The following is a 12,735-nucleotide window of genomic DNA, read 5'->3' on the forward strand; positions in this document are numbered from 1 at the left end:
CGGTGTTTTCTATCACGAACACGCCAAGCAATTAGAGGTGACGTGCAAAACACAACGACTCCCAGGTGCTAATTAAAAGAACAACTCCCCTCCAACATGCTGACTGCAGAGATCAGCCACGATTGCAGGGCTCGCACAAATATATTATCACGGCTGTGACTGTAACCTAGCCGGGTCTGACTTCCACTTTTAATACATCCTGTGGTGCTTTTTAATTAGGCCTTTACGAATGGGTTATAAATTGTAACGAACGGCTTATTAATAAATCAGAAATTCTTTAAAGATCTGTTATAAGCCATGAATAAAAACAATGTGTCCGCTTGTGAAAAATCACTTTGAAACATCTGACTTGTTACCATCAATCAATTTATGACAAAATATTAACACTTACAGCTGCAGACTTCTCGATTAAAAGCCTTTATTAATGACTTACTAACTTTCGGAACTGCAGGCCTGATGGCTTATTAGAAATTGAGAAACGCATAAGCATTTATTAATGGATGAACAACATTTATAGCTGCAATAATACCACAAAGAAATGATTGACAGCAGCCAAAGGGATTTTTTTATCACCCGGCAATCGAGAATTTGCCAATATCAACAGCTTATAACTGCTCTAAAAAGCATTAGCAAATAATTTATGACACATCAATAAAGCCATTACTTACAATTAAACTTTATAAAGAGTGCATTTTAGAATATGGGTCTATGCATTCTTCCACAAGGTCTAAAAACAAGTGTATACATGTATGCACATATGCATAGATATAAACATGCTTCCCATTACGATGCCTGTAATCAGTCTGATGTATGCCAGTAATTTTTAGTGCTGCTGTGCGGCTCTGCGTACGACAAATCTATATACTGTGTTCTTTCGATCCAGAATATCATAAGCTAAACCAATCTTGTGGATGAATGCTTTTAAGTTAAATCTCAAAAATGCAAGGGGTAAAACTAGTCTTGCAGGAGACATTCAATCAGACAGTGAGCTGATATTCAGGTAGTTACTGAATCGTTTAGATTAGGTGTCACTAATGTTTAGTGGGACTTGGGGGCCATACACTGCCTGCCTGGGTGCCATCACAAAGCTGCTACATGTCACCAACGTGACACAATTAAAATCCTCTCATATGTGCTCAAGTTAAAAGGAGCATACGCAGGCAGAGAGTCAGGTCAGGATTGATGGTGTTAAAAGAAAGAAAGAAAAAAAAACTGCATCCCATTAAACTGGTTATCATTCATCATTTGTGATCAAGCAAAAATAATTTGATACTAACGTTTACCCCACAAGGGTACATCGTTCTATGAGCAAAAAAATCATCAGCACCTCAATAACCAGTGGCCATATATGATATTTACAACTGCTGTTTTTTGTCTGAAGATTAGTTCTGCTGCAAATGAGATTTATTGTTTGACAGTGAAAACTAATGGAGACGCTGCTGCGGGATAAGATCGGATTTTTTAAGACAATGAAGAACCTCCCTGCTCGAGGCGACGTGGGACTGACAGTGGTAGAGAGAGGAATCAACATCAATAATCTTTCATCAAGTCCACAGCGGAGCACTTTAGCACAGATACCATTCAATAAATAACTGTAGGCCATCATTCAGTTCTGAACTGGCCGGAGAGCGAGGGATGGATTCAAGAGGACGAGGCCTCAGACTTCCAGCAGAAAGAAAACGCAGTGAAGAGCAAACTGAAACAGCATTTTAAATCAACATCTGGTAACACTTTACATGAGGTACACATTTCACCATTAACTAGCTGCTTATTAGCATGCACATTAGTAGCATATTGTCTTTTCATTCGTCATCATAAAGCCCTTATTCTGCACGACCATATTCTACAGCTACTAGTCCTAGCTAACAGTTTTCTCTCAAAAAACTCCTAATTACTGCTTATTGATAAAAAATAAAGAAGTTGTTGTCCATAAATTATGATCTTAATAACCGTAACCCCCACAATAATGCATTACTAACTGCTAATAAAGAACTAATATATCACTATGGTCCCAGTGTGTGTACATGACAGTGTACTGTGCGATCAGTAGCGGTTTTGTGTTGAGGAGTGTGTTGAAAGTGCTCAACTGACAAAAAAAAAAAAAAAAAAGCCTTATGTATTTGTTGCATTGACTGTAGAATCATTTCAAAAGGGAAATTAGGCCTTGAACTGATATTTCAACTACACTGCACAAAACTGCATACAGTACATTTTTTATAGTATTTTTTCATGTATTACTGTCAATTTTCTATTTTCCATTCGTGCTCCTTGACTTTCAGAGCTTGTTTTTTATCTTTCTTTATATTTTTTTTACTTACTATGTCTGTTACTATGCACAAAAACACCAAAGCAAATTCCTTGTGCATCCTTCGAAGTGACTCTAATCTTCCAACCTGATTTACTTCATCAGTCCTCACATTTTACAAGCTATAACCAGCGTTCATTTCAGTTTGACAAATGACTTAAATGAGCCATCAGTTATCAAAACTGTTGATTAATTATTTTTTTGTGATTGTATCCACTGATACTATTGATTCTGAGCAGCCTCAGTTTTATCAGCGACCCATGTGCTGTATGTTATTTTACATGTTTTACAGTTTACATGTTTCTCCTATGGTGGACAGTAAAGCTGTATTGAATCGCTGGGACAAAAGCAGCAGTTATCAGCTCATGTTTTGACAGATTTCCATGGTATTTGGTGGAAAAGATTTTGAAGTATCCTGCTAACAAATAAACTTGACAGGACACAAACAGACTTGCTGCTTGTACAGCTAAAATGCATGTGATTTTGGCCATGTCTGCTATATTTTCTGCTATCAAAACACATCGACTTTATCTATGCGATATCCATATGGTCCTTGGTAAAGCCTTGAGATTGTGTTGTACTATATTTGTATTCTTTTTTAACCATAACAGCGATGGAAGAAGCGGCAGTAAACCAGAAGCCGTAAACCAACTATGTTTCTGTTGGTTTGTCTTTTTGCAACATAGTTCCAAAGCTGTGAAGTTAAAACAGTCTAATGCCACCAGGGAGACCCTACAGACTGTCTTTGCTGTGACAGACAGAGTGATGACCCGGTCCTGTGTGATGGATATGTGACAAGGCAGCTTGGGGCCCGAGGGCCTGGCTCTTGGGGTGGGGTTTAGCCATAATGGTGTGCTTAATTACCTGCACAGCCACACAGCAGGTCATTAGTCAGACTGGGACGCTAGGTCTCACCTGTCACCAAGAGATAAACAATCCTCCTACCAGATCTGGGTACCTCAGAGGGAAAGGGAACAGACAGTCATTGGGGTAAGTTGGGGCAGGGCAGTATGGGGCGAGTGGCAAAGTGTTATTTAAGAGACACACGTTAAAAAGATGGAGTCCTACTTGTTAAGTTCCACAAGCAAAAAACTCAGAATAAGTTCTGAACAGTCCTGCTTATTATTAAACTCATCAGTGTCCGCTGATATCCAGCAGGAACAGAGAGCTTGGGCTGGTTTCACATGTGGTTTACATTAAAACATCTTTTCTTGATTAGCGCTTACATGTCAAGTGACAAACTTGATGGATCTGGTGCTAGTCAGGGCATTTATCAGGGAAGTGCAAAATGATGTCACACACTACACTCCCTTCATAAATCATGGGTTTCAAGTCAAGTTAGAAGAGGGACAGATGTACAAGGCAACAGACACTCTGCTGCAAATATCAGACATTACATCCTACAATGCAGACATGGAGGGATTTAGATGACTCGAATCAAACAGAGGCATTGTGATCAAAGTGTACAGGATGGGCCGATGCTCAAACATAAAATACTGTGTTCTTGGCTCAGCAGACTGACATTTATGGACCCCCGGTGCTCCTTATGGAGCATTCTGTGGTGTGAACTGCCTGTACTGAAATGTGGGTGGCCAATAAACGGCAGCTAATGGAGAGAAGACAGCGCAGCCTTCTCATTCTATAATCTCGCCATGCTTCATTAAGCAGCACCTTTATTTGTAGAAGGATGCTAACCTGGTGCAGTCGCTCCCCGGCTTGGTGTAGCCCTCCAAAGCGCCCTCCCACACACTGTTGGCCATCGTGTTACCGATGGCCGTCATCACCATGCTGAGCTCCACCGGCCAGTCGTCCAGGTCCAGGGAGCGGACACGAGACAGGTGGGTGCCCAAGTTTCTGTGGATCCCGGAACACTCGATGCACATCAAGGCGCCCAGGTTCAGACTGGCCCAGTCTGGGTCTGCGTAGATTGAAAATAAGATTATAAAAAAAAAGACAAGTTGTACCCCTTGCTGTGGGTGTGGTACCATGTTCCACTGGCTATGTGCAGATTTGACTAATGTGCTACTGCCTGTTACAGCCATATCTGGGATGCACAGACTGAGCTGGTAAAATAAAATGCAATCTTAACCAGAACAACAGAAGAACAACATCAAACAGTTAAGGTGGTGCAGACAATCGGACACAGTGGTTGCTGTTTATTCAGTGTTTTAAACATCACCAGCTCTGCTAAGTGATGTTAAATCCTTTAAGTGGAGTTTCTCCTGTTGAAATGCTGCTCTGCACATCAACCAACAGGAAGGATTTCAGTGATTTCTTCTCGAGAGCAAGCAATCTAGTTCAGTTGTGTTGGAGTGGCTGCAGATACAGTCGTCTATAACTGTGATTTTTAATGCAATAACTTTGTATAATCACTCAAAATCAAATGTTTGGGGATGTTTTCATAATGAAGCCATTTTTTTCTGACTGCACGGGGCCTTTATCACTGGGAAATCAGCGGTTGTAGTGAAGGATGATACTCACTGGGTGCATCACAGTCCACGCAGAAGCTGTTCCCCCTCACGTTTCGTATGGACTGAATGGCCATTGCATCGCTTTGGCTGCCTAACCGAGACTGCAAGAAACGAGGGAGAGAATAACTCACCAGGAACTAATCATTGCAAGAGTAAGGGAAGGCAAACAATTACAGGCAAACTCGAATCATAGACAACCAGCGAGGAGCGGGAGAGAAGAGGTTTTTCAAAGTCTTCGGAAAAGACTGAGGCAGAGAAAATATGAATATGAAAATGAGGCCGTGTCTCCCCAGTATGCTGACACAAGCCGTGTTCTATCTCTGATGTCTGTCAGTTCTAATAAGAGCTCCCCCACACCGCGGTGCACCTGTCTGACAGCCTCCCACATGTGACAGCTTGAAGTGGGTGAGGAGGGGCGGGGGAGGGCGAGGGCAGGAAAGAAGGGGCTAAAAGAGGAATGCAAATGAAGCAGCAGAACCGTAGGATGATGACGATGCTGTGATTAGATGGTAATGTCCAGTCCTGTTCAGTGATGCTTCTGATCTCTCATGGCCCACCTTGTTCTTTATGCTCTCACAGGACTGCAGGCTGGCAAAGATCTGGCTCTCAATGGCTTGGACCCACAGTTCCCTCTCCTCGTACGTGGATGCTTCGAAGTTCCACGTCTGACCGGTCAACGACACAATGATGAACTCAAAGGAATCCTCTTGCTCTGGAAAACACAAATAAACAGTAAATTAGTACTTAAGCAACACGCACGTCGGTCGTGAAATCTGACTCTGCAAGTCAGCGGCACAGCTTGGCGATTGAGGCCCATCCATGCACGAATGCACGATGGAATGAGCTTTTGGTGAATTCAGAAACACTCCAGTGAGTCCTTGGCATGTTCTGTGTTCCCCCCCGCTGCTGTTTTGTTTGATGATGGCTCACAATCTCCAACTCATACATCCTAGGACACATTTTGAGTCCTTTCAGCTCCTGTCAAATGGCTTTAAAGACCATTTCCATTAGCAATCAACAGCAACACACGCAGCAACAAAGTCAAAACACTTCATGGTGAACAAAACATGGCGCCACAGTTGCAGACTGAATCCGACATTCACCAACAAACTGAAGTTAAATCAATTAAATATGCAGATTGTATTCTCTATCGTGTTATTGCTGTGTTTTTTTTTTGCTTCCACCAGCTATTACTGATACACATTAACTGAATTTAAGCTCCGTGATTGGATGGAAATCATAGCTAGCTTCTGCCTCGATGTGTTTATGTGCACAAACTTCGACCTTCAACTCAACCAAAGAGCACAGTCGTTCATCTTCTGACTGTGATTCCCCACACTGACTTAAATGACTTGTGATCATCCCTCACAGACTAAAATATAACTATAATATACAAATATAACTATTTGTCACCACTAGTTATACTTTGAAAAAGAAAAGAATCCAAAGATTTCACTGATATTTTGAGTAAATTAGTATATTGACAGCAACTTTAACTTAAATGGGTTTTCAGTGCAAACTGTTAGAGCTGGCCTTTTGATATTTTGTCTTTCAGGATACTGGACTGGCTATCTGTTTACTGGATTGGCTATTTGTTTCCACATTTTTGCTGCAAATTAAATCCTTCTTATCGAAATTGTTAAGATGAATTGTGACTTAAAGATATTCCTCTATAATCCTCTCTCAGGTGCTTTTATGACATATTAAATAAAGGTAGGTGTGCACTTATCTGCAGTGTATTGGTGTCTGAAAAAAACAAAAAAACACAATAATGAGACTAATAATGTTTTACTATAGGAGTGGTGTGTCCAGACTCAGCTAGGTTTGTTTATACTTTGCCAAGTATATATGTCTGTTTCCTGAAATGCATATGTTGTTTTTTAATGTAATGAAAGCTAGTTTAGCTTCAAACTGGCGTTGAAAACTGTGAATGGGCAGTGATTTTCTCCTTGCGTTTAACTAAGATTCATGAAAATGTCACCTGTCGTTTTCAAACAGGAGGTCTGACACAACATATGTTCCCACACATGCTGTAATGCCTCCGCTGTTCAGAAGCAATTCATTAACTCCGTACTGTACAATGTGACTCGTGTAACATCTCTGGTCTGTGCACATGCTTGAGCTCATAGCCAAATGATTTGTAATTACCTAATTATGTCTATGCAAATAGTCATCTCATTTGCATAAACCATGTTTGAAGGACTGGAGGCAACCAGACACAAGGGGAATGTTTTTTCCTGTGTAGCCTTTTTCGTTAATTGCTAATAGAAGTTACATTAAAAAGAAAAATGTGTTAAATGTGCAAAACATATTTATACTTCTAATGTAATCTTTTCTGACATTGCGGGAGATGTTTAATATTAAATTAACTCTGTATGAGTTCTGAAATGATGGCAATCTGATGATGATAAGATTATCAAACAAATCATCTAATCAAAGAAATTACTTCACTTTCTATTTCTAATCAATTCACCCTCCTTGGCGCGAGACACCGCGTTGTGCTGTTAAATGACAGATGTCTGACGGACGGCACTAATGTAGCAATCCCTGTGCAGCGGTGGAGGGCAGCTCTTCAGGGGGAAAGCAATAATCCAATTAGCTCGACACCGACTTCAATTATCTGATTTAGTTTGTGGAATCGACTACAGGTTACAGAGAATCAATAAAGGCTTGGAAGCCTCTTTATTTAGAGCTACGGTGGAAAAGTCTTTATGTGGGTGGGACGTTTTAAAGCACTGGTGAGGATTCAAACACAAATATCGCTATTTGATGGAATCAAAACGGTCAACTTAAAGAAACCGAAAGGTGACAGAGAATAGAAGCGGAAAACACAGAAAGGCTTGATTAATTGGAATACGTACAGCAGAAATCAATTTCTTCTTGTCCAATATAACTTCAGGTGGAATAACTAATGCATTTGATTATACTTTGCGGTTCCCAGACTCAAATGTTGTTGTGTTTTCATCTTTTTAAAAAACCTGAACAAAGCTAATTATTCTGTTGGCTGCCCAGGCAATAAATTGGAGGCATTAAAACACTTTCATTATGGAGATTAAAAAAGCAACGGACGGCTGGTTTCTTAAACTGATGAGTATACAAGGGAAAACAAATCTAATTCTCCATGCATAGTAATACACAGGCGAGACATGCTGTAGCCACTAAAGAGACAGAGGGCCAACGTGCAGCAGGAATCTTTATGTGTGACACAGGTATTGTCATTTCATGCAGCTCCAGCGCACTGGTATTGCTTTTTAATGCCAGCCACGGTGCAGCAATTCAGCTCCATAAGCCAGAGTAATTCTGCTGCATGTAAGCATGATGCTGAGGTCAAAGTGGTCTTCTCAGAGCCAGTAAATCTGAGCATGAACAATGTGTCAAAGGCATCACTGCTATCTTACAGGCACCTGCCACGATGAGCTTGTAAAAGGGTCATTAGCGCTTCGGTTATTACTCGGCGGCTGCAGTTAGCACATGGCTAGCAGAGGAACCATCACCTTATCACATTAACATTAAGCATTAACCTCCTGACCAAATCTATCTGTGAGCCCACAATCAACAAGTTCTCACCAATTAGAAATAAATTAACACAGCACTGCCAGTGGGCGGACAAGGAAGAACACAATTTAAAGCCAACGGAGGAGCCAACTGTGAAGAATGAGCGAAATATGATTTTCCTTAATTAACACAGCATAATAAAAAGGAAATTAGAGAGTAATGGCCATAGAGCTACAAAGAGGAAGGAACGGATAAAGATACACATCTTCGTCCACCATTTACATGGATCATAAAACTGTTCTTGAACCGCTCCGTTACTGATGCTATTCATCAGATACCTGATGGCTTCTTGCAGGAACACTTTAATAAGGGGAATGTTTGGCTGGTAATAAATGATCGCTCCAAGATACAAATGCATTTCTTTCATATATCTACTCCGATACACTGCAGAGGAAAACACTGTATTGTACATTTATTTGACAACTATAGTTACTAGTTAAGAATCGACATAAAAACATATAACAAGCTTATAAAATACAAATCACTGAACAGGATAAAACCATTAGTGCCCAACCTTTCTGGCTGGTGATCTTTAGGGAAAACAGATGTCTGTGAGTTATTAGACATTGTACCAAAGAGTGACTCCACCTTTTAACTTCTCACACAGGTTCATTTAAATGTAAATACACGAAGTAAACTGTTCTAAGTTAGCAATAATGAAAACAAATTTGTTTTTTCCTCTTTCCTAACTCACTAACATCTAAACATCTTGTGACCCTTTGAAGGGAGCCCGACCCCTTCGTTGGGAACCACTGGAGTAAAACATCAAACTGCATATAAAGCACTCACTCCACCTCAACCAGCTGCAACAGAAAAATGCTACTTGATGCATCAATCCTAACAGTTGAATAATTTCATATATAATGACTTGAAACTTTAAGTGCATTTAGCTGATAATACATTAACTGGAAAAGCAATATTACTTGTGGTGGAGTATTATGACGCTGTTGCTTCCACTTTTTAAACTTGTTTAGCTGCTGTATGTCACATTTTAATGCCTCTAAAAGGTGTCTGACCTAAAAATCAAAGTGGACTCTGAAAGAATAGAGGGTGACCTGAGGACCGTGACTCCTCCATTGCTTGTGTACGTGCAGCAGAAGCACCGCTGAGGACCTGTGGACCAGATTAGCACCTCGGGGGTTTGGTGCTGAGCCCAGCTGTGCCATCTATACGGCAGGCAGCATCTATTCTGTCTAAGCCTCTCAAAGACCTCTGGAGACCAGTGTGACGAACCTTCAGAAAGGACTTAGCGAACAGTTCTTAGCCCAGAGGACTCCCTTTTTTTTTATTCATTTGTGTGAACACTTGGCTGCAATGATGACAAGGTGCAGAGGTACGCAAGGTGAGCTATTGTTTTGCTGTGCAGGATGTGTGGTGTCGCGTCGTATGCATGCATCAGGCAGTCACTTAAAGAAGTGCTTGCCGTTCCTGTGAATTAACGAGCAGTTGGGAAGAACAGGCCAAGGCGGTGCCATCTGTAAATGTCACAGGCACTGCTTGCTCATTTTACACATCATTAAAGCCAATATTCCTAACCTGTATCAGAGCAATCAGGAGCAGGCCATTACTGCGACAGGGGCCCCAGGGGAACCACGACCAAACTCAGAAAGAAGAGAACGGGGAGGGAGAGAGAGATAGAGCACACTCTTTATCTATCTGACACGCACATACATACATACACATGCATACACACACACTTCTGCACACTTCTCCGTGCACATGCTCAAACAAACAAGGAGCACAAAACACCTTCCAACAATAAACAAACACATGAAATCAGCACCAATACCACTACCCTAATAGCTAGTGCATTTAACAACAGAGCAGAATGAAAACAGGGCCAATTATACATGTATCTGTGGGCAGTGTGTATGGAGCCCAAATGAGAATCTTGTTATTCCTTTCCCTCCATACTGTGGCGCTCAGAAAGCTAAGCCATTACAAGAGTGGAGGCTCCAGGGACAGCTTTCGGAAATGAGAGCGAGTCGGGGAGTGACAAAACAAAGTATTGAGATAAACACCCACCATTAGCACAGGCAGTTAAACCTCCATTTCCTAATCCTCAGCTGGACTCCAGAGGATATTAACCCTTAGTTTACTAAGGTGCAGGACAAAAACATACTGGATTAAGTTGGACAGACGATAGATAACACAGTTTTTGATGGACAGACGCTGCAGGTTAACTTAAGACCACAAGTCCTTGCTCCAGTCAATCTGGAAAAATGAGTCAGCAACAATGAGACTCCACCAAACATTGCTTTCTGCTGCTCTGCAGAATTTATGTAGCAAGCGTTTGAGCCTGCTGTCCCATAAGTTAAGATGGGGATGGCTGGGTTAGCTTTTGGTAAGGGTTAAAAGATCTTTTCCAAAAGCATCTTCGCTAACCCTGATAAAGACTTTCTATTAAAGCCCGACTGCTGCTCAACTGTCAGCTCATGTACAGATTCCTCATATAGTCTTCATATTCATGTGTTCATCGAAAGACATTAGCAGATCAGGAAAGTTGCAGCAGCTGAAGCTGTCTTTCTAAGCAGCGTGACATGCCATTTATTCTAAAAAGTCACTGAAACGTATATGCACGCCTGTTAAAATATGTAAATATATACATGTATTTTTAGTCAAATATCTTTTCATTGCAGATTCCTCAGCTACCATTTGAAGAAACTCCACCATCAGCCCCCTCCTTTCGGATTCTCTTTCAAATTTAGGAGTTCACTTTCTCCCCACATAAAAATAATTCCCTGCTCTAATTGCTGATACAGTCCTTTCAACCACTTTAGATTCAATTTAAAACTGTAAAATAAAACTACTTGATTAAAATCCATTATTGAATCTTCCATTAAATAAGAGGCTTTACAAATCAATTTGAGATAGATTTGATTAGAAAACGTGATTCATCCAAATAAAATGACTTGAAATTGACCCTTCTGTTCCAAACAAAATGCTCTGCAGCACGTCTGAGTTTATTATGGAGTGCAGTAATGAGCAATGCTTCCTGTAGTCTGTTATCTTCTTTTAGAACTGTGGGACAGCTGCAATTATGCTCCAATCGTGTAAAAATGCAACTAAAGTTTAACGTGATTTGGTTTATTTTCATGTCTGTCTATAGAATTGCTTCAAATAAGCTCTTATCACAGAAGTGTAACACCATTCAGGGGAACACTTAGCTCTTGTTGTCTCTCTGATTTCTGTGACCTTAGCACGAGTAAATATCATCATCATCCATAAAAGAAGAAGTATCAGGAAGGAGCCTCTCATCACAGTCTCCATTCCTGCACCTCCCTTTCTGCTCGCGTTGGACAAGCTAAAAACCTCCAAAACAATGAGCATTTGATACACTTTCTTTAAAAGAGAAATACATTAATGATGCTCCCTGACAGTCTGCATTAATCAGAGGGGGCTCCCCCTGAACACAACTCTTTATCGGCCATCGATTTTCCAGTGGGTTTATGGCGAGCGACACACCGAGAAAGCTCGTCGCCGGGCGGCTGCTGGGAAACACATTACGGGGCTGTCAGTTGTCTCGCCATGCATCCTGCATCATTCTTTAAGCACATGAGAAGTTCATTACACCACACAGCTCTGACAGTGCATAGGATATTAGGGACTGTGTCCATTGTGCATATTCTTGGTGGAGGAGCAGCACCATAGATAGAACAGAGGATTCATACATAACCCAAACACAGCTTTAAATTGAGTAGAAATAAATATGGCTTTACATGAATTTCAGATAAATGCATTTTAAAGCAAATATGACTTAAAATATGGCCTTAAACCTTTTAACTCTTACTGTCTTTTATTCATTTAGCCTTTCATGGTAACACTTTATATTAAGGTGCACACATTCACCATTGACTGGTTACTTATTAGCATCCGTATTAGTAGCATATTGGCTCTTTATTAGTCTTTGTAAAGTACTTATTAGTACCATATTCTGGGGGTCAGGGTTATGTTAGATTGTAATTCATGTACAACAACTTTCTTATTTACTATCAATAAGCAATAATTAGGAGGTTATTGTGGGAAAACTCTTAGTTAATGGCCTGGTAGTTGTAGAATAGAATAGAATATAAAAAGTTAATCATGAATGTGTGTACCTCAACATGAAGTATTACCCCTTTCATAATAATAGTAATGAAGTTGAGGTCATAAAATATGTGGAGTATTTCCTTCCACTTCAGCAGCCAGTCTCACTAAGTGCCATAGTACCATATTTGAAAATGATGGTGCACCAACAGTTTCCACAGGCCCCCTCCTGCATCCTACACGTCCCGTGTTGACCAAAATGATTTCTCACCTTAAGACGCGCAACGCTGTTTTGATTTATGATGCTTCACGACTACTAAAATTCAATTTCAGCCTGCATTGCACGCTTCTGATTGCCCCGTAAATGAGATAAACTGA

The 12,735-nt window shown here is 40.7% G+C and overlaps 1 protein-coding gene across 3 annotated transcripts in view; it reads right to left on the reverse strand.

Annotated features, from left to right (window-relative positions):
• Positions 1-12,735, reverse strand: part of agap3 (ArfGAP with GTPase domain, ankyrin repeat and PH domain 3) — a 113,980-nt gene that overhangs the window by 10,561 nt on the left and 90,684 nt on the right. For all 3 annotated transcript variants that reach the window (XM_070974434.1, XM_070974435.1, XM_070974432.1), the window contains exons 14-16: positions 5,334-5,488; positions 4,787-4,877; positions 4,001-4,223 (exon numbers count right to left, since the gene is read on the reverse strand). In XM_070974434.1, coding sequence (XP_070830535.1) covers positions 4,001-4,223; positions 4,787-4,877; positions 5,334-5,488 — 469 coding nt within the window. The remainder of the gene's footprint in view (positions 1-4,000; positions 4,224-4,786; positions 4,878-5,333; positions 5,489-12,735) is intronic.

This window comes from Chaetodon trifascialis, chromosome 11 (genome assembly GCF_039877785.1).
Source record: "Chaetodon trifascialis isolate fChaTrf1 chromosome 11, fChaTrf1.hap1, whole genome shotgun sequence".
NCBI classification, from domain to species: domain Eukaryota; kingdom Metazoa; phylum Chordata; class Actinopteri; order Chaetodontiformes; family Chaetodontidae; genus Chaetodon; species Chaetodon trifascialis.